Source organism: Gavia stellata, chromosome 12 (assembly GCF_030936135.1).
Source record: "Gavia stellata isolate bGavSte3 chromosome 12, bGavSte3.hap2, whole genome shotgun sequence".
NCBI classification, from domain to species: Eukaryota; Metazoa; Chordata; class Aves; order Gaviiformes; family Gaviidae; genus Gavia; species Gavia stellata.
Window position 1 is genome coordinate 2,222,033 of NC_082605.1, and position 24,456 is coordinate 2,246,488.

Sequence of the window (24,456 nt, forward strand, 5' to 3'; positions counted from 1 at the left end):
ACAATCATTTGCAAACAAATTACCAAAGCTTTCCTCATGGTGTTTGAGATAGCTCAAGATGGAGCACAAAAGCATTTAAGCTGGAAAAGGATACCGTAGGTGAATATGGCTGAATGAGGCAGTTGAACAAAACAGAAACCACAGTATGCTTGTGGCTTTCCCCTTTGACTAGAAAAGTAGGAAAAATGTTAAATATAGCAAATGTTCTCCAGGCACCACACACAGAGCAGAGCTGTATACGAGTAGGGAGAACACAGCATATATCTACCCAAAAGAAAGAGAAACTTCAAAGTTTTTGAGTTTATTTACAAGGATACCTGTAAAAACCTGACTTGCATTAGAGAAACACACAGGTATGTTATTTAGTGAGGGAGAAAAGGATCTTTTAGCTTTACAAATGAGAGCTGTATCTTTCATTTTACTAGTCATGCCTGAGGTTTATCTTGTATCAGTCACAATAAAACTCTATTATAATGTCATGGGGTAGAGGACAGGAGAGGAAGAAAGTGAATAAAAGGAAGCACTTGGCATCTTCTACAGCACCTTCTGCCAAAGTTGCTGACAAACATGCATTAATTTAGTTTCAAAACGCTCCTGGGAGATGTAGAAAAGGACAGCTATGTCCCTACTGCATAGTCCAGGAAAAACATCAGGGATGTTTTTGGCAAGATTTTCAGAAGCAGAAAGCAAGGTGGGGCAGTTCCTTCAGCTGCTCACTTACCAGACCTTATATTCAGAAGTGTGGTACATGCAGCAGGCTCTGTGAAAGCCATGAAACACACCATGCAAACTGTGGCCAACTACAAATACCACCTTCCATCTCACAATCTGATATTTTCTCTGTAAAGGCATCCTTCCTTCCAGTGGTGTTCTCTCAGCCATTTAATTTAAAACTAAATAATTATTTCCTTCATTTTCCATGCTTACTAGTATCTCTGATTTCAAAACAAATAGTAATAATAAAAAAAATAAACCCAGTTTTGACAATTTAAGGAAAACCCAGAAGATAGTAAATCACATTTCTGCTCTAAACTGTGACACTGTATAAGCTTTCCTGCTCATGCCCGCATGCCATATGATGCTTATTAATAAGACGAGATCATAGAGCTTTGAAAGATAGGAACAAAACCAAAGTGGTGATGGTCAGAAAAATGACATTATAAATGTAGGGAGAAGGACAGGGGTGGAAGAAGGCGAATGCATTCAGACATGACATTATAGTCACAGGCACTGCTGCCTTCATTAATGACTAGAGGTCTCCAGGTGCTCTGTTTTTCCAGGCGTTACCACACAACACTGCTGCAGCTCAGGTGCCTCCTAGACCAGCCTCTAGAAAAGTACCGCAGACAGAAGCTATTTCATAAGCTCAGGCCTTGGCTTTTTGAAGCAAATTAAATCGTCATAAATAAATACACTTGTAAAAATAGATTGGTTCCTCATATGATCTTAAATAGCAGGGATGATACAGCAGAATTATGATGCACCTTTGACTTTTCTACAAAGAAATTTGTGCCAGAATCAACAAAGGACTAATCTGATTTTTAAAATTCCATCACTTTGGAATGGATCTTTTCCACTGCCCGGACTTCTGCAGATTTCTTGAGCTACATTTACGAAGTTTCGCTGTTTCATGACGTCTGGGGATTTGGCAGTATCGACACTGTCCAGAGAGATCAACTGCTATGTTTTCTTAGTCCAGTTTAATAGCCATCAGTACTGCTGTGGTCATCATACCTATGAACTTTTATGACTTTTGAGCAAAGTTATATGTATCCTGAGAACGTATTGCTAGGGAAAAAGCCAAATAGCATACAACTCATGATGTTAAGTGGCTGAGCAAATGGTGCACATGTGTTTTTACTAACTCATATTGAAATGTCATATGCAAAGATGGCCAGAGAGCCTTTTAGCACAAATGGTTTAAAATGCATTGCAGAGCATGAAGAATTATGATGCTGTGGTGAACGGCTTATACCTATCATCTTACCAACACATTTTCTATGCCTGTTGAGTATAAAGCCCTCTGCACAGATCACTCTGTGGTTGATACAGTAGAATGATCCCAATGTGTTCACACATAATTGTCCTCTGGAACAAGCGTGAGCACCTGTGAGGCACTCATCCAAATCTATATCAACATGTTGCAACCAAAAGGGAAAAACAGAATTCTATTAGAACAATTTCTGAAATGAAACAACACTTCTTTCACACTGGAGAGCTCTAAATGAAGTGAGTTGGAGCTACCACATCAGGGCCATGCTGTAATATATACAGTGTTACACTGAAAATACGGCTGGAATAAACCCTTGGAGATCATCTAGTCCTTGCTCGCACCCCTACACTTTTGTCATTCCAGAAAGAGCCATTCTTAAAAACAGGCAGTCGCACAGATGTAACGCACGCTCTTTGCGAGAAACCTGTTCCAGTGCACCACCACCCTTACCATCAAATACTTACTTTAATACAGATTATAAATGTCCCTTGCTGCAATTTAAACTCACTACTTCCACTGACATTTCTGCATGTTTTCACCTCCTGTAGGAAAACGATTGCCTTGAAATGCCCCTTTTGATTCTGACATTAATTAATCAAATTAGCTTCCACCACACTCGAGTAAGCAATGCACAGTGAATGTTTTATCTGGTGACATTAAATTCCCATTTTCTTCACAGACTATCTGGAATTTCATGAAAATGATTTGTTATTCAATAAGATCTGAGATTAAGAGGGATGTGGATCACTTGTGAGCAATTCTGAGCATCAGAAGCTTCTACCTGCATTTTGCTGCTGGCTGTTACTGCTCCCATACTTACAGATTTATAATTAAGGTATGTCACAGGGCATTGCTTCCGACCCTGAAATCTTTCGTGGGCAAACATATCCTTTGTCACTACCCAAACGTGTCCATTTAAAATTTATATAATGTGAATGATCATGATGCAGCTTTGGAATTCACTGTTCATCCTTGTGCAGGCCTGAGCTTCCGTGTCAAGTGAAACACATGGAAATGTACCAGCTCACAATGGTGCATTCTTCCTAGCAGTGAAACCTCATTGAATTCAGGTTTTCAAGGCAAGCACAGAAATAAACCCAAACAAAACAGGTGACAGGGCAGAGCTGTAGCTCTGCGGGGGTTCTTCAGGACAACAAATATGCCCATGTCCTGCCAGCTGCTCCCATTCTCAGGAAGAAAAGCTGTGTGTCCGTAGCTGAGTGGACAGACCCTGGGGAGGAACTGTAGTGGGAAGAGAAATGAAGAGGGCTGAAAAAAACCCCTGGAATGTCAGAGGAAAAGAGCACAAATCCAGGTTTGCCTTCACCTGAAGTCCACAGGTAATAGGCACACTGGACAGACGTGCTTCAGGAGCTATCTGTAAAGCAGATCTGATATTCCTTCTGGCAAACGGTCTCTGTACTGCCACTTGCAATTCACAATACTGAAAATAAGGAACCCTTAGAGAAACACCTGGGGGTATGAGATCAATGAGATCTATATAAAAGTGTTTTAACCATGGCTCTGTGGTGAACCCGAACCACTTACCTTCACAAGAAATCCCATCAGCCATGATAGTATATCCAGACAAACAAGAGCATACAACATTTCCTTCCACAATATTGCAGATGTGCTTGCAGGGGCCATTATCTATACAAAGCAAAATTGCAAAATACATTAACATTCACAACACAGATCAGCTGAAGTTACAAACATCCAGGTCGTCCAAATACAATCCCAGTTTAGGCAACGGGGAATGCAGCTTGTAAATAATCTGTCCAAACAGCCCTAATCACTACTTACAACCCTCCTATTACACAGAAACACACCTGTGCCACTCCTACCTGTATTGTTCACATTATGCTGCACAGCTGCACTGCTTACCTTAAACTAAATAGCAGGTGTGTAATAACCCTGAAATCAGAGCATAGCCTCAAATTACTTCCTCAGGTTTCCCCTGACAATTCCTCAGCCTTATGCCAGAGGTAACAAATTAAGGATGTGCGCTGAAATCAGATTGGTGAAGGGACGTGTGGAATTTTATTCAGGCTCTCTAAACATTCCTCACTCATCTGCATCTGCAGCTTACATCTCCAACATACCTTTACACTTATCCTGCTCTTCTTGTAAGGACATGATGAGACGAGGCTGAGAAGGAGAGGCTACTGGAGGCATGGTGGCTTCTGCTTCCAGTCTTGTCACCTGCCCTCTGTCAGGATCTGTAAGGCAAGGGACGCAGAGGTGGATCAGGGACAGCATCACCTCCATCAGGTACCCCATGGCAAGGGTCTCGGTCCCATTCATCCCACTCCATCATGGTTTGTAGGAGGAAACATTTTTGTGACCTGGACAGCTGTCTATGCACGGAGGTGAATAGTCAGTTTTGGAAGCTGCCATCTCTGTGATATGAACAACTGTCTGACAGCACGCACACACAGAGTGCTGCAAGCTCATGGAGACACTCACAAACATCATGGATGCAGATCAGGGAGCTTGGCTGAAAATAACTTCTGTAGAGTAAAATATTGCAACACCTAATGAATCAAACAGAAAGTGTTAATGTTATTTTTTAAAATGCTGCTCTATTGTAACGACAGTGGCTGTCTTTCATTTGGTGTATGGTGAAAAAAAAGCAGAACCCAAACCAAGTCTTTAAACTTACTCTGTACATCCTATTTCAACATAAGTGAAAAGCAGATGCTCACCTTTACAAGCGCAGGATACTCTGGAATGACTTTTACACAGCCAAGTGGAAAACATGACAGCTGCTATCGGTCATTAAGATTTTCAACAAACAGTAATGTTAAAGGTATCAGAATAGTTAAAAAAAAAAAGCTCTGTTACATCAATAAGAGTAATCCAGTTTATCAACATCACCAAAATAGAAGCCTAAATCCACAAGGCTAAATTCTTCCTTAAGAGGGATGTACCCTATTCCTATTGATTTGAGTTCAAGTGTCACCTCAAGCAAAGTGTGAGCCACCAAACAATGACAACATTAAATGACAAAGTATCATTGCAATACAGGTTTGGGGTAAAGGAAGAGTGATTTCATTAAAAAAAAGTAAATAAAAATATGAAATCACAGACACACTGTGACACAGAAGCAAATACAAGACACCTGCTTGTGTCATACCCTGAATGACTTCCCCAGAAAGAGAGCAGAGAAGCGAGAAGCAGCTTTTGAAGTTTCATCAGTGTATGCTTTCTCCTTGCCTCACAGAGCCACTGCAAGAACATCACTTCTTCCAAACCTCATGAGAAAGTGTGACACGTTTTAAAAAACAAAAGTTAAATACAAAAACATTCACAGTCCAGCAAAGAGCAGGAAATGTACAGGGACAGGTACAATACAAAAGCATTATATCTAAACACAGGAGTAAAAATTACCAACAGTATGAGATTTAAAACTGTCTGGTGTGGGTCTCCATGCACCGACCACATGACAGAGATGTGCACATACACAGGAAAAATGAGAAATAAAAGGCCACTGTACCATGTTGCCAGGTAAAGCACAAACAGTTTAGCCAAGCGTAGCGAGTGAGGTGCCCTGCCCTGCCATCTCCCTCACCCAGCCTTTAATTTGACCCAGGACTCCACAATGACAGCAGCAGCCCTTCCTCGCCTCACTCTTCCTATGTGTCTCGATGTCTCACTCGCAGTCCCCTACCCTTGTTGCAATCCTCTACCTCAGCTAAGATCTGTAAATCGCTCTACACCTCTTGGCACAGCCATAAGCACCGCAGTCTTGCAGATCTGCCAAGAATACTGACTACCCAGATACAAGATGAATTAACCCAAATCTGCACTTCAACCAAGTTAGAAATGGGAGAAGCAAAGCAAAACAAAACAAAAACACACATATGCTCCAGGTGAGCGATCAAGCCAGATTTTGCAGCACTAAAGTAAGAACCATTTTCTTTACCTCTTTTGGATTAGGCTCCTTTCCCAGAATTTTTATATAAACAACAGAGCAGACAGCTGCCGCAGAAACACTGTCAAACACGTTATTGATATAAGTGCTGTAACATCACGTTGAGAAGAATGACATAATGAATGCTCATTGTTTGGCTTGGGCAGAAAGTATTTGAAGTCTAAGGAATTTTGTCATTGGATGGCAAAACTTATTTTGCTTGTTAAATAACTGAAAGCACTTGTAACTAATGTAAGGCTTCAACTTTTCGGGTTATCTGATTTGAAAGCTTGCCATTGGAGAACTCCAGACATCAAAACAATTACAACACAATAGACCTTCTTTTCAAGACTTCCACCACACTAGATATATTTAGATTTTGTATCACTGAAAGATGTTAATGATTTTAGATAAAAATCAAAGTTCAGGAAGCAATGCTAACTGAACTGAGTAAAGTTTATCTAAAGGAAAGCTAACTGTGAAATACAAAATGACTCTAAGAAGAAAAGGTATCTCATTGACAATCTTTACAAATCCTCTCCTGAAAAGTGAAAACGGACTTGATTTGAACATATTAAATTCCACCCTGATCTCATGCCACTGATACACAAAAATGAAGCATAATTAAGTTTCCTAAATGGTTGTTTTTCTTTACGTTATTAACCTGTCCAATTTCCCCAGAAAATATCCATGCATCAGTACCCATAAAAAACCTCACAGAAACTACAGAGAAACTAAAAGAAAAGCTTGGCAGATCAATGCAGGCGGCACAAAGACACCATCATTCATGGTGTTTCCTGCCCATTTTCTCACCTGGAGAGCAGCTGGTCCCATCATCTTGCAAAGTGAATTCTGGAAAACACGAACACTTGTAGGACCCCACGGTGTTTATACACAAATGCTGACAGAGTTCCCCACCATAGATAAGACATTCATCCAGGTCATCTCCAGGCAGGTTATTTGACAGTTCAGCTTCGTTACTGATGGACAAAGCTTCATTGTGATCTTCTGTCTCTGAAACTACAACAGAACAACACGTGCTGGCTCTCTAATGTATGTTTTGGCATTAGGACTGTACAGTACAGAGCATTTGGTCACACAAACTCCAGATACAGTCCAATTTACCCAAAACAGTTACTCCAAGGACAAGAGAAAATGAACCCATCCTGAAGATAAGACCATCGTGCTGAAGGTCCACTACCTCCTTCTGTAAGGCTGGAGGGACAGACATTTTAGAGGAGCCACCAAGAAAAAGGGTGACCCTGGGAGGTCACAAGCTCACCTTTCACGCTGACTACTAACGCCATTGCTGTTGTTATTTGAACTGAGGTATCACATTGAAGCCCCATCTGAAATTGGCCCCACTGAAGAACCACGCTGGATTTCTAATTTCAGGAGAAAAAGTTATCCAGCTGGTTTAGAAACTCTTTTCAACACCACTATTAATTTATTAGCTACTTCTGTAGCTAGCATTACAAACATCCTGGGACCCACTTAATGGTGACATGGCTATCCTACTCACTGCTTTTGAACACTGGCAAAAGCACTATCTTTTTCATTTCCTGAGCAAGTTTGACAAGACTTTCTGGAATACTGAAATGAATTGCTCAGTGAGTTTCTCAGTCAGCTTTTCTTAAACACGCACGTGCAAATTTCCTCGCTCAGTGAGGTCTCAGTTAGGTCGAAATAAACCCTTACATTTGTTGGCAAGAAAAAATACACATTTAATTTATTAGAAAAGAATGGACAAAAATGGAACCCTGGCATATACAGGAGGTTATCGTGGAACTCATGCATGACAGGTGGGTACAGAGTGATGCTGGAAGGAGTGTGACCTCTGGCTGAGGGAGGAAGCATAACTGTCCAAGGTCCGGATTTGTCATGCTCCCTTTGTCATGCCTCTTTGGCTGCTGGGATTTGACTTAGCTCTTCAGCATCGCTATGTTCACACATTGAAAGAGTAAAATCAAACTTGCGGTGCTCTGGGGCTTCTCCAGAGTGTGCCGTCAGAAAGCTGCTGTGATGTTCAGTAGTACAACAGGAAATCTATTCCCAGGATGTTTTCTTGGTATCATAATCCATGGGACTACTTTGGCTGGAAAATACTCACTTCTGCTTTATGCAGAACCTTTCAGGATTGCTTCTGCTAAAAGACAATGACCAGCTTCATTTTTGCTTCTTACCAAGGGCTAGTGGCAGGTCTCTGTACTATGTGACTGGGGGGGGGGGGGGGGAGGGGAGGGGGGGGGCGGGGGGACGGACACACCGATGACAAAACCCCAAACTACTAAAGAAGGTATGTTTTGAGGATCAGAAACACCTACGTATTTTTCTCTTTTTCAAAACTCTTTTAATAACAAGAGAGTCTATACGTGATCTGAGAGGGAAGGCAACTGCACTCCTGTAGCATTAATCCTTCCAGCACCTCCCCGTAAGACCGTATGAGGCAGCGACCTTATCTGCAATGTCTTCAAATCATAAATGGACACTTACCCTTCTCAGGTGTCACTGTTGGCAAAGGTTCAGGATGCCTTTTTATTTCTGGATGGATAAAGTGATCTCCCCCTTCACAGCAGGATAGCATCACATGACTGCAGGGGTAGCCCAGATTTATGTTGGACTCACAGGTTTTCCCCTCGCTCCTTAATCGCAGGCCCAGATTACAGCAATCACAGCATTGCTACAAAAGGAGGAGACTATCAGTAACAAGGATTTAATACAGTCCACTTCAGGGATGAGCCCACACACACACACCTGGAACTGATCTGTGCTTTCTTTAACAGTGGAGCACCTGGAAAAGCACTTTGGGTTTAGACAGTTGCAAACATCAAAGCTTTACTTGTGCTTGGTTTTGCCATCCCTGCACAAATGGGTCAACTGCAACCAGGCTAAACACAAACTCTCGCTGTGACAATGATTTCAGCAGCTTCGCATGCAAGGAAGTAGTTGTGCCGCAGATCACCTCTTCCTAGCTCTTGCACACAGCCATTGCTTTGTATATAGTCTATAATAAACAAAATAATACAGACCTATACCTCTTCGCATTAGATCTCAAAAAATGGTTAGTTGTTTGAAGCAGTGTGAAAGGAATTGTAAATATCCTGCATGGACATGAGGATCAGCAGCAGCATCTGAGCTACGTCAGTAAAGACTCTTTCCTCTATGCACCACTGCCCTGCAAACCTACTGTGACCTTTAATTACCTGACTGTCCTGGACAGCATCCTGCTGAGACAGTGGCTAGAGAAAGGCCAGGGCATATTTAACGAGCTATTTGCCTTCCTTTTCTTTCCTGAGTGCATCTAAGCAGCAGCTTCACTGACATGTTGATGCAATAGGGCATCTCTGAAATGTAGTCTCTCTTGCGGTCTCCTCTGCTGCAGGTGGCAGACAAAAACTGTGCTGTGCTTGAATCAGTCACATATAAATCTATTGCACAGTCAGGCCACAAAAATACATCAGATAAATGATATCAAATTCAGAACGTCCACACCGCATATGCATAGTGGATACCTAATCAAGGAAGGAAGCTGAGAAGCTGTTAGTCTCTGCTACAGAGACATACAGGGATCATATGTGAATTGAAGGTGCCTGTCTGGATTTAAATGTAAGTGACTGTAAGTCCTGACATCCCTAATATCTATATATATTCAGAAGCTTTCACTGACAGAATAGTTATAAAATGCAGAGTCTCTTTCCCTCTGCAACTCCTTTAATAGTCAAGACATCCAGCCCAGCAGCGCTCATTTGTGGTTTGCAGCTACGCTGAAACAGCCTCTCTGAACCAAGAGAAATTATTTCAGTCTATTCAAATATGCAGTCTACGAAAAGGCGTCAGACACATAAAATGAAGGTCATAATTCAAACTGGCACCAGTTAGCTATGTCAACAGAAAGTCCAAGAACAGAACAGAAGAAAACTGAACTAAGCTCCCACTTCCCAGGAGAGAGATCTCTGACCTGAGGAGAGCAAATAAGAGAAGCAGTGTTGTAAGGGTTGGATGCAGTATGGAAATGGAAAGGAATCACGTTTCATGATTAGCAATCCTAGGCTGGCATTCACATTAAACCAGAGTCTGTCTCCACTAGGGAGACAGGGAAACTTGTCCACTAATGGCTCAATCTGCAGAAACTCTTCTGCTGAGTCACTTTTTTCAAGATTCAAACACTGTAGCTTTAGAGTTCCTTGGGCATCTCACATGCAATACGAGCCCCTTGCATGTTCAGCCCAGTACCTATGACTACAGGTCATGTTTTATGTCCCTGCTTTCTAGTTTGAAAAGTCCCCATCATAAATAGTAGATGTTATTCACATTTGCAAATATGCACAGCCATAAAGAGTTGCCTTTATGTGCCCAAATACATGTTTGTGAAAAGTTCACAGTACAGGTCCTGAAGATGAATTATTTTTGATACTAAATGGGCTAAATCATCTTTTCAAAAGATGTACTAAAAAAAAATAATCTAACTATAATTGATTGTGGTCATGCTAGAAAAGAGAAAAATCCTGTTTTCATCTTCCCCAAATCCAGAATCCCCAAGTTCAAAATTTTATGAATTGAAAATTCTACTTCCTGTAAATATTTTTAGTCTTGGTACAATCTTTTCAGCTTCAATATGCAAAATGAAGTTAAGGATAATACATGTTTTTACTGAAGTGCTGTAAAATATTGGAATATTTGCCTTGAATAATATGGCTTCTTTCAGTCATAGTTTTGATTCACAATTTATCCCATGTGCAGGCATCACAGAGAGTATTAAATCAGTCACACACTTTTGGGTTCACATATTTTCCAGGTGAACACAAGTGTCTCAGTTTCCAGTGGAAAAACTTGTTTGTCAAACAGTTCCTTCTAAAGCGTTAAAACTTGAACGTCTTGATCTTCTATTAGCTACGTTTTGAACTTCACCAGAATTCCACAACCAATTTAATAACAAATATGACTATTTTTACATTGACATTGAGGAACATGCCTTGAGAACCGCTGTTTGATTCACAACTTCCTATGTTCCTCTCAAAAATATCGTTCCTGGAATCCAGCATAATTTGATTTACCATGGTGGCTTCTCCATCCACTAGCAAAAAGCCCCTAGGCATATGGGTTTTGTCTTAGAGTAAATAATAACAGGTAAAATCAGTCTAAGATTAAGTCATATTGAACATAAGTTGCACACCTTGATCTAAAGAACTGGCACTGCTGCATTCATCTTGAAGCAAAAGTAAGGGCCCCGCATCTAAAATGCCTGAAGAAGACCTACACATGTTTGTTACCTGGAAGTAAAACCCCTAGTTTTTGGCAGGACAGTGTAAATGTCTTGCAAAGCCTTTGGGGCAGCAAACATATTTTTCCACATTCCAGACAAACTTCTGTGATTTATGACACCCAGACACAGCAGTCACTAATAGCGGAGCAGATTAGGGGAAACACTGCTATACACTGTCAGCATTTTCTGCAAGGTCACCTCTGAAAGACTGTTTAACTATAATAAAATTAGAAAGCCTTTCTTAAAGTCTCAACAGTCTTCATATTTATTCATTTTTATTATGTTTTTCAAGCAGTAGCTGCAATGACTTAGGAGCTAAAGAGGAGAGCAAAGCTGCTCCTCCGATAATTTTACTATTCCAGATGGTTTCTCTTGAAGGAAAACATGACGTTGGAACTGGCACAAGGTGCTATTCCACGAGAGTATTGTGTAACTTGTTACAGTTCAGACAGGAATGATGAAGTTTTCCCTCTCCACTTCCTCTGGAGGAATGGCATGTGTGATAAGACTTACTCTATGGCTTGTGCTCTGTCTGGCATGCAAAAGACCCAAGGTGAGAACTTAAGAATAATAATTCTGTCACACTTGAGAAATATTAATGTCTTCTCCCAAACGCACAAATTCTCTTTTGATTCTAATAGTAGACTCCAGACTCAAGTAAATAATAGTTCTGAAAATGACAAATTGGCATAGCTAATTAAACTTTAAACTCCGCGGTAGACATCCATGTATTTTGCTTTTCCAGTGAACAATTATCCGCAAGAATCACCAATGTATAAGAACAGACAGAACTAATCAGTTTCCTGCTGAGACAACGGAAACTGCACTTAAGCTTAGGTATAGCTATGTAAATTATTATCTGAGTGAAATGAATTCTGAAATGCACCCTTCTGGTAAAAACAAGACAAGCGAGCAAGCAAGACGCTGAATCTTCAAACTGGTTTGAATTGGTTTGGCTCCACTGATTCTCGTAATGCAAATCTCATTTATACAAGCTGAGGCTGTGGCTCGTGATTTGTGATTTGAACCATTCGTTAATGGTCTGCCTTTACTTATCAACAAAAGCTTCAATCATCATCTAAAATGCTTGCTCCTCTAGTCCATCGTTTTGTTTAACTGAGAAATGAGGCTGCAGTTCAACACTGTAGACAAGCAAACTGTTCAGTAATGGGTTGAGCATTATACCTTCGATTAAGTTCTGCCCTATCATTTCCTATATTCTTCTACAACATAGATAGGAAAACTAAAATGGTCTTTTCAGCTACTTCCAAAGTGAGGAAGCAAAAGTAATACAGCAAGTTAAATCTTAAAAATGGAGATGGAAATAATTCAAAATAACATTACTGTGAAGCTTTAAAAGGGACTGCGTCACCAGGCAATTGAAACCTAAACACAAACAGTGTAATTACCCTGCCACTTTCCTGCAACTTTATAATTTACTGCGCTCCATAATATGGTATGAATAAATTACTGCTAAATGCAAGAAATGAGGACACCTCATATTTGAAGCAAAACCTATAAAAGCATCACAACAACTTACCTTATATGATGATCCTCCACAGGGATCACTTTCCTCGGGTCCGCACACATCTCCTTCCTTTGCAGCAATCATGCCAGCCAGGCAGCTGTTCTCCTTTACGGTGGAGACGCAACACTGCTTCTGCGCAATTCTGCAAAGGATCACAGAGGTCAAGCGTTCACTGACATTGAGAAGACATCATGATGGGATGCAAAAAAACCCAGACAATTGGATTCACAATACATTCCACAGATTTGGTCTCTCTTTGACATGTGTGTCTATACTAGTATAATACAGATGGTACCAGTGACCTTTGCAGGATGTATTTTTTTCTCATTTGTAATAAAAAGATGTACTGATAAACGCTCAAGAATTCTTGTGTTTAGGTTACTGCCTCTCAAAGGCTGGTCACCAATATCCCTTGCAGCTCATCTATATTTGTGCAACAGTTCCTCTTCCCCATGTTTTGCCTCTCAGAAGTCTTCAGAAGGTTTCAGAAACAGAAAACAGAGAGAAACCTTCTTCCCTGGGAAGTGGGGAAAGGGAAACGCACCTCTATGTACTTCTTCATGAACCAGAGGACTGAAGCTCTGGACAGGACTTAAGGAAAGTGTCATCTCAAAACCCCTACAAACTCTCCTTTATAGCCCCACAGATTGTAACCCAGAATTTAAGCTTTTCTCTAACTTCAGTTATCAAAGAGAAGGTTATGGGTGATTTGATCACTCTATATGAAGTACTTTGGGAATGTACATTTCCTATATATGACTCTTCAGATCAAACATTTTAACAAGATTCACTGAAGGTTGAAATGAAACAGATTAAAAATCGAAATGGCAAATTCCTAAATGAAATGTGATAGATGTTCACTGAAATAATAAAAAGTCTATAGCGGATTTCTCCCCCACCGCTTTAAAGACGTATCTGCTTCTTTCATTCATATACAAAAGGGCAGACAAAATCACATAGTCCCTTTGGCTTCTCTCAATCCATCAGCATGGAGACTAGCAGCACCCCAGGAGGGGTGCGTGTCTGGTCCCGGGATAGGGAAGGGCCCCTATGGTGGGCAAGGGCGAGGACTGAGAGCTGCAGGCTACAAGAATTCTCCTGAGGGGGTTATGTTGAGTACATGACCTGTACACTGGGCACATGTGACACAGATGAACATGTTAAAACTCAAATGAAATAATTATGTTATTTGGGATGATGGTTGGACTTGATGATCTTAAAGGTCTTTTCCATCCTCAATGATTCTGTGAGTAAGGGTAAATTCCTGTTCTGGACAGATTTGGTGGCATGAAGGAATTAAGTTTTTTTTTTTCCAAGAATACCTTGATGTTTTAACTATCTTTTGCTGATGCATTGTCACAGGGCACATTGCCTTATGGGATGCCCTGGTAACGATGAATGGGAGGTTGATGCATTTTAACAGTCAGTGCCTCACAGCAAAGCAATTCTCCTGCAACAGAAATATTTGCAAGCAAACAACTTTTGTCCGCCAAATACCATTATTACTGTAATAAAATATAGTTGTCCTAGGAAACTAAACCTTTTCTTTCCTGAGAAGAATGTATTTCCAATTCACAGCTTTCATTCTAATGCTTCAATTAAAAAAAAAAAATAAAGGAAGGGGGAGGGGGGGGGGAAAGGAAAGGGATGTCTCTTATTCCGGTAGAAACCAGCTAGTGACAGCCACTTGGCCACTCTCCCCACACCAATGGCCTGTTGTGTCAGCTTTACGTTAATATTTTTATGCTGGATAGCATAACAGGGGTGTAACCAGAAAGCAGTGGTTTGGGTTTGATTACAGGCAGGGGGTTACCACCTCCATGTGCTTTGTTTCCAAGGAAGTTAGTTTTCTAATCCAGTATTAATTGCCAGCTGGAGAAATACAATTCTTTGTGCAACAAATCGTTATTGCCCAAATATATTTAAGTATCAGTAATTTAACTATTATTGCTTACACAAGACATTCAAACTTCCATTAATTTTTTTTTTAAAAAACCCAACTAACCAAAAGTTGTTATCATTTGTAGAAATGACAAAATGCTACCAGAAGCATTTTTATATGTGCAAACTATTTACTGTATTAAAACCCTGACATCTCTATGGATTCATGTTCTTCTGAAATGTGACATTTAGCCATGAGAAATTCCTTTCATGTACAAAATACATAGTAGAAACAGTATTGTCTGGAGCATTGGAGTATCACTGGCCATTTCTTATTTTAGCATTTATTTAACTATCAGCACAGCTCAGTTTCAGTTACTGTATTACGAGAAAATGAATTGGGAACAAACAGCGTTAACCACATTCTCTTCTTACTTCTTCACAAACCTACTCTTCGCAGACCAGATAAACGAATTGTTGGTTCAAAGAAGATTCAGAACATTTCTGCTTTAGGGAAAGAGTTAATGAGTTAAGATCAGAGAAATGACGTCAATTTATTAAACTGATGTGAATCTCTACTTGGGACACAGAGTGTCAGCAAAAAGCAGGATTCATACTTGTACAGCTCATGTAAATGCCACCCAGATAAACATTGCTCTGTTATGATAAAACACATATCAATTATGAGATAAAAACTACTACGCTGGGTCAGATGAGATTTCATCTAGCCTAACATCCTATTTCTGATATAGCCACTGGTACAAGCTCTGGGAGTATTTTTACATCCAAATATTAATTTACTGTCTGAAGATTTCCTGTAACTTGCTTTATTTTAAGTTCATTCATCTAGTTACTACACATGATCTCTTGTAGATAGTCCCAGTTCCCATCCTGCAGTTAGTGGTGTTGGTGACTACACAGAGATAGGCCAAGTTAGTACATGAACGTCCAGAGACATCAAAATACCTCAACAAGTAGCTTTAACTTTTGAGTTTTTGCCACTTGAAAACCCCAAAATGGCATTTGGAAACAACAGACACCTCAATCTGCAACCTCTATATAAACAATCGACAGCCTCAGCAGACACAGGGGAGGCTTCACTCATTTGCCTCAGCTGAAAAAAAATCAATCCTTCAGTGCAGTGGCGGTCACTTGTAAAACCCAAGTATTTATAGACAACTATCCTGGCAGAACAGTAACTAATTTTTACAATTAGTATCTATCATCTACTTTTTTAAACCTCTAGATTCCGAGTCGAATTAGTGGCAGACTCTTGAGAGCTTGCTTTACTTGCAGGCATTCTGGCACACAAAATGGTGCACTTGAGGTTTGGATATGCGCACGGTGACCAGCTCTGCACACTGGCACGTCTCCCTGTGGGAGCAGTAAGTTTTTGTCTATGCTTTCAAGGTTCTGAGGCCACGGATTTGAATTCTTTTTTACATGAAATGTTTTCATTACACAGAATATTTACAGGTGGTTTTAAATCTTTAAAACGGGGACACAACTGAAATTTGGAAGTAAAACAACTGCAATTTGGAAGTAAAACAACTGAACTCCTGATCTCTTATTCTTTCAAATCCCAATAGATTCACAGGGACTGAAACATTTAGGATCTGGCTTTTTCATCTAAACCCAGCCTCAGATGTGCAGGTGCAACTCATTAATGTACTGGATTTGCACCTACTTAGGCCAAGGCTGGAATTTTTTAATCTGTCTTTACTTCCTAGACAGTTGGTATGTGTCAGTTATGCCATGCCAGATCCCAGTGGGGGGGATTTTAATCTCCCAGTAACTTCAGAAAGGTGCAATGATGCTAACTCTGATAAAACCAATTATGCCAAACTTTTTTAAGGTTGGAAATGTTGGGATCATTCTTAGAGAAATCCATCCGGCTTATGCTGCACCGTGTGAGTCTCAGATAACTTTGCCTTCATCCCTCCCTAAGGCCTGTTTCAGACTAGGGGGGAGGAGAGAGAGACGGGATGGATTGCAGCTAGCATAATATGTTGCCCATGTTACTCTGCACCCATTCTTCTTTCCTTGCTGTGCAGTTTGAATCTGGCACCCTCACTCAGACCAGATGCTAGTGATACCAGCAGCGTTATCAAGGCGTATGGTCCCCCCTCCAGCTGAACAGAGACATCGGAACCAGCAGCCATTCATATTGGACAATAAACACATCATTTAATGATACAGATAATCACTGCATTTAGCACTTGCCAAATGGAAGACAAACTCTGCCCTTCTATTTATCTGCAACTCCACAGATGTGCATAAAACTGGGAACGACGAATTTGTGCTCTGCTCATGTGAGAGAGGAAAAGAAACCTTAAAAGGCTTTTGTTTAGATTAGATTTTTGGGAAGGGGAGGGGGAAAGCCTTCTTTTTAATTTGCCATGACATATTTCCAGTCTACCAATAATTTATATAACGAATTAAACAGTTCCCAGTCTCCTGACCATCCCACGAATTGTACAACCATTTGATTTCTTCTAAAGGGCTGCTCTCTATGTTAATTTAAAATGCTTGGTTTTGCCTTACGTACCTGCAAATATCACCATCCATTCCACTTACAGGGATTTCTGTGCACTCCCCGTTGTCTATAGCCCACTGTTGTCCAGCTCCACAGCAGCTCTCAATCAATTCCTTTGTGGAACCTGTATAAAACATATACCCAGAATTTTTTGTATGGAATGGACTGGGTTTAGCTCTGTTTTCTTAATTAAGAAGATCTTTAAATTAACAATAGTTGACCTTTTTCTTCTTCTTTTCTTTCTTTCCACATTTCGTTTGGTTATAGGCAAAAAAAGAAAGAGGCAACTGATACCTGCAGTATCTTGACATAATTGATTGCCTGGTAATATCTTTCAGGCAGGAACAGCAGAAGCAAATCATAGTTTTAAACACAATGAAAGACATAACTGGTTTGAAGACAACTCCACCTGTGACATCTCCGAACAAAAAAAAATGTGACAAATCATGCTTGGCCACTTAACACAAGTCGATTTAATAAGTCATTATGCTGTTGTAACAGTGTCTTCACTACCACTAGCTGGGCTAGCGCAAAGGCGTCCAAGTAAAGTTCACAACAACCAAAATACAGCACACAGAGTGTACACAAGCTTGGCATATGGCACACACAAGCCTCAATAGTTCTCTTATACCAAATTGTAAATACGAAGTTTCACTGATGAGTAACAACAAACTGAAACACATTCTTTGTCATGGTCCCTTAAAGTTCTTGGTCGCTAACAAAGATGCTTTTAGTGGGTTTGACATATGTAGCATTAAGAAATTGCTTCCATGAGATAAAGTAAAAAATTTTACTCCTCAGAATTACCTAGAGTACATACACCTAGAGTGCCCTGTGGCTGAATTTGAGGATTCAGCTGGTTTAAAACCAAAATGAAAAGGGTTTCAGAGACATAACTCTGACTCTGCTAATGAGCTCATGTAAAACACTGGCACTAAGATGCAGTAAGAGAGATGGACATGTAGACTGCTGCACTAGTTTTTACATTTTTCCTTGTGGATTTCCACTTAAGATGTAAATTTTCAGGTTACAGTGAAATACGACTTAAACTAGTGGATTTGCAATGTACTACATATATACCTACTGTATAGAACAGACTCAGGTCACATCAGACTGAGCAGAAACAGTATTTTTTTGGAGTCTGTACAGAAGTTTACTTCATGATGGGACATTTGCCATGCTACTGGTGTGCAAACACCAAAGAAACAATAACATAAGCCAACCAAACTGATGCTGGAGTGCAAGGAGCCTGCTCCGTGGCAGCAGCTGCAAGCGCTGTGCTGTATCATTAGGCAGGTTTCTCCTGCAACTGCTCAGGCAGTGGATGGGCTCCATCGCACAAAGCACGTGGTCTCCCCCTTCCCAACTAATGGGTCTGCAGCAGGAGCTGTCTGCTTTGGGAACAGTTACACGGATAAAAAGTAAGAAAATTAAGAGATGCCTTTTAGAGAGACATGAGGTGCATTACAAGTGCTCGGGGGCCGTGATTTCACAGTATTGACATACATGTCAATACACATAATAAACATGGTCTATCAGACCACAGGGCTCTGCTTTCTCCACAAAGAATCAATGGCCCTGTGCTGATGAGTTGGAGCAGCTCCATTGGCTCATCAGAAGTGCCCCAGTTCCTTTTAAAGACATTTATATGGATATAAGGAACTTTTTGTGCATTTTTATTCATCCTTTCAGTCTAGTCTCTGGCATGGTTTGGTGTTACCATTACGAGAAAACAAGGCAAAACCACCTCGAAGTTGAGCTGTAGGAGATGTGTGGGTGCAATGGACCTTGGGAAACTCCACGTCTGAGCACTCCCTGACCAACACCCAGCAACCCGCACTGCAGAACAATGTATTTTCAAGATCCCTCAGCCAGTTTTTAGATAAATCGCTCCTGAATCAGTTCTGCTGACAGTAGGAGTGGGGAACATCTTTCTCTACAAGGGTTTTGTGAAAAATGCCATTGCTGCAGAATGGCACTGCCGAAGGTGCAGCGCTCTCCTGTCAAGACTCGGCAAAAAACCTAAACATTTGGAAGCCGGCCTCTACTAGACTGGCCTTGCACAATTTTGATCTGTCAGGGAATTGTATTCCGATTGATAGGAGGGACTCTGCAATCATCCCACCTGAACTGAGAACCCTCTCCTCCTGCATGTTGACAGCAGTGTTAGATGGCAGCTTCTCCAATAGGGCAGATTTGATGAAAAAGTTAACAGGATCCTTTCTGTTGTCTGCATTTGGTATATGGTATCAAGCCAAATAATTTTTCTTTGCAAAATTGTAACACTTAACTGTAAGTGAGACATTTTTAGAAATGGCTACAATTCAAAACATCTGGGTACCCATGCTGCACAATTCAGAAGAAACAGAGACAGTCTACGTTACCAGCATATTTCTGCTGTCATGTATTTACAGCACTTATTCTATGTTTCAAACAATAGTAGAAGAACTTTACACAGTGTCTTGTAGAGCTAAGTAGTCATTAGATATCAAGGGTAAGAAGTTTAATTGAAATATAGTGCTATCTTTAATGTTAAAAAATATTGGCACTTAGACAAATAATAGAAACCTCCTCAGTAGAAGACTATTCCTTTGTACTTGTTACAGTTAATTTAGGGGATAATATTACCTTTTGGAAACTGGAAAGTTCTCATCACCAGCATGGCTTGCTTTATAAAAGGCAACTAGAAAAATTAAACATACACAAAATATAGTGCTTGCAATCATGAAATGTCTGCTCACGAGAAAACAACTTTAAGAAACTGTATTTAACAGGAGGGAAAAGGAGGGGGAGAAAGAAAGAATACATGTTCCATGACTGACCAAGACCTCACGGGAGAAAAATTACCAAATTCCATTTCCTTCTCTGTTTTTCGATCCCCAATAGAGTTCATTTCACATACTCTATAGCAGTGCCTTAACAGACCTGAATTTGATTTGGCTGAGCAGTGCTGACCACTCCCGTAGCCAGATGAAACACAGTTTGCGGGACAGTCTTGCAATATGATTAAGCCATGGTACCAAGGATAGGTAGGATTGCCCCCGCTCCTCCCGTGGGTGAGCTCAGGGCCAAGACTGAGCCACTTGAGGAGGTGAGTGGGGCTCTGCGGGGGCTGCTGCCTCTTGCTCTACTCCCGGCTGCGCAGCAGTACTGCGGCAGCTTCATTTCCAACATGGACCCCATCCTTGTGGGCGGACAGGAACATGAAGCATTTCCAAACCACGCTTCTTAGTTAATATATTTCAACTTTTTAACTACGTTTTTCACTGAAAAGGGAAAATGATCTGCGGAAAAATACCTTCGTCATCACTAACTCAGATGAATGGGTGAGGAGAGGAGATTACGGCAAGGGACAAGACTCGGCTCCTTGCAGCTGCAGCCTCGTGTGTCCAAACCAGCAGCAACCTGGAGCATCAAACCCGGCACCACCTGCCACCCGACTGCCATTCTGTGCCAGCCCTTCCCGTTTTTTGATTTTTTCATCAGTCAACAGTAACTCCAAAAAAGTAGTAACAGTTGTGACAGCTGACGCTAAGAGGGACAGTTGAGCTTCCAGGCCAAACCCCATCCTTTTTGTGCCCACAAACTCCAGCTGTGCGACTCCATGAGGTTACAAAGAGAAGGGGAGAAGCATTACGGCAAGCAAATGCTGCAGAAAAAAAATCACGTGCACGGTAAGGACTGCAGATGAGATCGTGGCATAGAGAGCTTCATCTCTATCCTAAGTCCAAATTTATGTGTTGAAAAAAAAAAAGAGCAAGGGGGAAAAGAGGGTGCACTTCACACTTTTGTAGGTTTTACTTTGTTGTCTTAAGGCTTTGGGGAGAGACAACCCAAAACAGACTTGAAGTCACTGCACCCTCACCCTGTGTAGCCCAGCTGCAGAGGGTTTTGATGACCATTTCTATCCTCCCACATTGCAACATTCATGGTCACACACAAAGGCACATAGCACCATAACAAACTGCAACTGGACTTCAGTCTATGCGGCAGATTAACAATGTTAAAAATATACTTGAGTCTTGAAAGCTGTATTATGTGTAAGAGTCACTATATGACATGAGAGGGATGATACATGCAGTTAAACTAGGCAAGAAATACAGATAATTATGAAACATTGCTATAAAAGTTTTTCAACATAGTTTTAATTCAGCCCCTTGGTGGAAACTCCATTCATTTTACCAAGTGCTGAAACACATTTGTTGCTACAAGTATTGCTAGGTTTAAAACACAAGAATACAGCAGAATTTACTAATCTATATTGCAGTAATCTACATGATTTATGATTCAAATAAAAATGAATTACTCATTCCTCACTAAAGATTCAATATCAGATTGCTGTACTGAAGTGCCATACTATTAAGCAGTCATATTTACAAAATATATTGCCTTTTGTTATGATCTTATGAATAATTAAATCTAGAATGCAGTTATAATAAAATGAACAAACTATTGCATTTTATCTCAATCAGGAATGAGAAAAACTGAATAATTCGTAATAGCACTCAGTCATTAGCATGGATTTATGATATTTTGATTCTACATTAGCAAGAACAAATATATACAACTAGATACATGCACAAGACTGAAGATCACATAGCTTCTATGCTGGATGGAGACTTTAAGCTATATGTATATCAGACTTTGAAATACTTAAACATTCAAACAGAGCTTTGTTTATTTGGGGTTTTCAAGATATTAGCAGATTCAGAAGTAGATTTGCATCTAATCATGGAAAACAAAGTAATTTTATTTGAGAACACCATAATCCTGAATATTTGTTATACTGTGTGCATCTTTGATACTTCATAGAGTCATTTAACAAGACACCTGTTAACAGATAATTTGCTATTTACAGATTTCTTTACTAGGAAAAAAAAAAGTAATTTATTTCAGGCTGTATGATAAAACAGCATCATGTCTCCTCACTTGTTTTCAATTTAGTAACTTACCTCCTATAATTATCACTCTACATCACTCTGAAGAGATGAACTAAAGTACATTTTGGCCTAATCTCCAAAGTTTGTGTATTGTCTTTTAGAGACTTTTAGAATTTAATTCAAATATTTAGAGAAACATTTCCTGCCCCCAGAGAATTTTAACTCATCCTTGACTGTGCCTTAAAACATGATGTTGTCTCAGTGCCTGGTCCAAACCTGACTAGCAGTGGGATGGCCTCCCACTGACTCAAGATCACATCAAGGTTTTCCATAGCCACATGATATCCACGCAGCTTTTAGATGCTGCTACCCAGGAATTTCATCTTTCAGCTAGAAAAATCATGTGTGTGTATGTATTTTAAAAAGTTTAGCTGAAGCTCAAACATTCTACTGAGGAAAACACACAGTTAAAGCCTTCTAAATTATTTCGCCCCACTCACACAGTGAACTGTAAGTTTGTTAGAATAGCAAAGGAGACAAAAGGGATTTTCAAAAACCCTCCTCCCCTTTTTTCCCCACAGTGTTCACAAATGATGTTTCAAGAGTGATAAAACATCGGCCAGATCTATGACTGGTCATGAAGAGAGAGAATATTTCAGTTTCTTGCCAGAGCTTTTTTGCACTAAAGTTTCACTGATTTCAGCTTCACCTGAATTTCCACTCAGAACGTTTAAGCGGTTTAACACCTCTGATTTCATTGCTTACTTCCATTCTCACTTTAGTTTTGCAGCTCTGTAGAACGTTTGCATCGATTGAGTCACTCCTATTGTGCAAATACCCATTCTTTGAGCAAATGCCTTGACTCACTGACCGAGCTATTAGGCATGTTTTATCCACCATTCTCCTGTTCTAAATGTTTCTTTTGTCTAAGCAGAACGCAGACAGACAAACCTTAAGACTTCAGCACTTCCTCATGTGATGTGAGCAGCGAGCACTGACCCATCACATTAACTAATCCATCCAGGCCTTCCACCCACGAGTGGCAAGTGATGGGTTAAACCTTGGCCATTAGCTTTAACAGTACCGAGATTTCATTCGGTTAAAACAAACAATTATTTTCCTTTCTACTAAAATTATTATAGGAGCCACAATGCATTAAAGAGTCTTAGATAGTAACTTTTATCTCCAGAGAGACCCATGTAGGCAAACATAGTGCAGGGGCTGGGGTATCACCATTTGATCCAAGATATAGGCAAAGTTCAAAACAGATATTATTCCCAAATAAGATTACCTATTAGCCAGGGAAAGTCAGCGCACCATGTTCCGCATGAAGCATGAATCACCGGGAAGATTGGTATTTCAGGGGCAGCGTGGTGTTGTCAGCCCCGGGCAGCCACATCTCTTCACTGCTGAATGTAATTTAAGCTGTTAATTGCTGGATCAGTGCTCACATGAGAAAGGCAATGTTCATACCTCCATAACTGAGCTGAGCTCTCATTGTTATGGTGAAGCATGCTATTCAGTTCCTATACCTGAGAAAAACAATTTATCTTCCCCAAAACTATAGTACTTACTCTTTGGTGTGTATGTGTGGGAACTAAAAACCAACAAACAACACGGGATCTTGCAAGGAAATGAGTTTGTGCACTAAGATTAATTTTGATGTGGAACCTTCTAGAAATGAGGCACTCCATTAAGACACATCTTCATTTTGAGGATCTCATTGCTCATCTACACAGGAAGCTGACAGCCATGACTCTCAAGCTATAACATAATTTTGAAAAAAGCAACTGCACAAACTACCCAAGTCTTAAGTCAGCCACCCCACAGAACTCGGTGGAGCAGCCTCACAGCCCAGCATCACCTCCACAAAGGCAGCAGCACCCTGCAACACATCAGGTTAACGAACCAGCCTCTGAGAGCCATTAATGAGTCTCCCCAGCAACACCTGTGGTGGATTATGACTTCCCAAGCAGCTGACTCCTGAGGTACTGGAGTACACTAGCACCTTTTCACATCTTAAAAGAAAGCTGTTATTTGGTATACAAGCTGATCCAGTGGGATAGGTTGTCCTCACCTGCTGCAACCATCCTCACCTCCCCAGAAATGAGCAGAGAAAGAACACAAACAGTACTAGAGGAGAACAGGAGCAGAGTCCGTCACCTTTCCATGAGCATACATGGTCAAGGTGTGCAGAGTGCTGCTTTTCCTATCTAGTCAGTGCTCATGACTTGCTTCCCGCTCCCTTATAAAAAAAAAAAAACACCAATACAAAAGCCACCTTGAAAATATGTTTATAGTTTTATATATGTCTACCTTTCCTTTTAAAGGAAGGGTTATCGAGACCTGCAATGCCCTCAGCACATATATTTCACAAGAATTGTTTGCTCACACTGGAGAAGAAGGTATTGTATTTCCTTATCAAATACCTGCCTGAGAACACAAAACCATGTATTATAGCA

The 24,456-nt window shown here is 40.5% G+C and overlaps 1 protein-coding gene across 1 annotated transcript in view; it reads right to left on the reverse strand.

The window, feature by feature from the left end:
* FBLN2 (fibulin 2) overlaps window positions 1-24,456 on the reverse strand; it is a 78,636-nt gene that overhangs the window by 18,558 nt on the left and 35,622 nt on the right. Inside the window, exons 2-8 of the mRNA XM_059823038.1 lie at window positions 17,127-17,238; window positions 12,710-12,839; window positions 8,400-8,586; window positions 6,720-6,926; window positions 4,096-4,212; window positions 3,542-3,643; window positions 1,988-2,128 (exon numbers count right to left, since the gene is read on the reverse strand). Of these exons, the coding sequence (XP_059679021.1) occupies window positions 1,988-2,128; window positions 3,542-3,643; window positions 4,096-4,212; window positions 6,720-6,926; window positions 8,400-8,586; window positions 12,710-12,839; window positions 17,127-17,238 (996 nt within the window). The remainder of the gene's footprint in view (window positions 1-1,987; window positions 2,129-3,541; window positions 3,644-4,095; window positions 4,213-6,719; window positions 6,927-8,399; window positions 8,587-12,709; window positions 12,840-17,126; window positions 17,239-24,456) is intronic.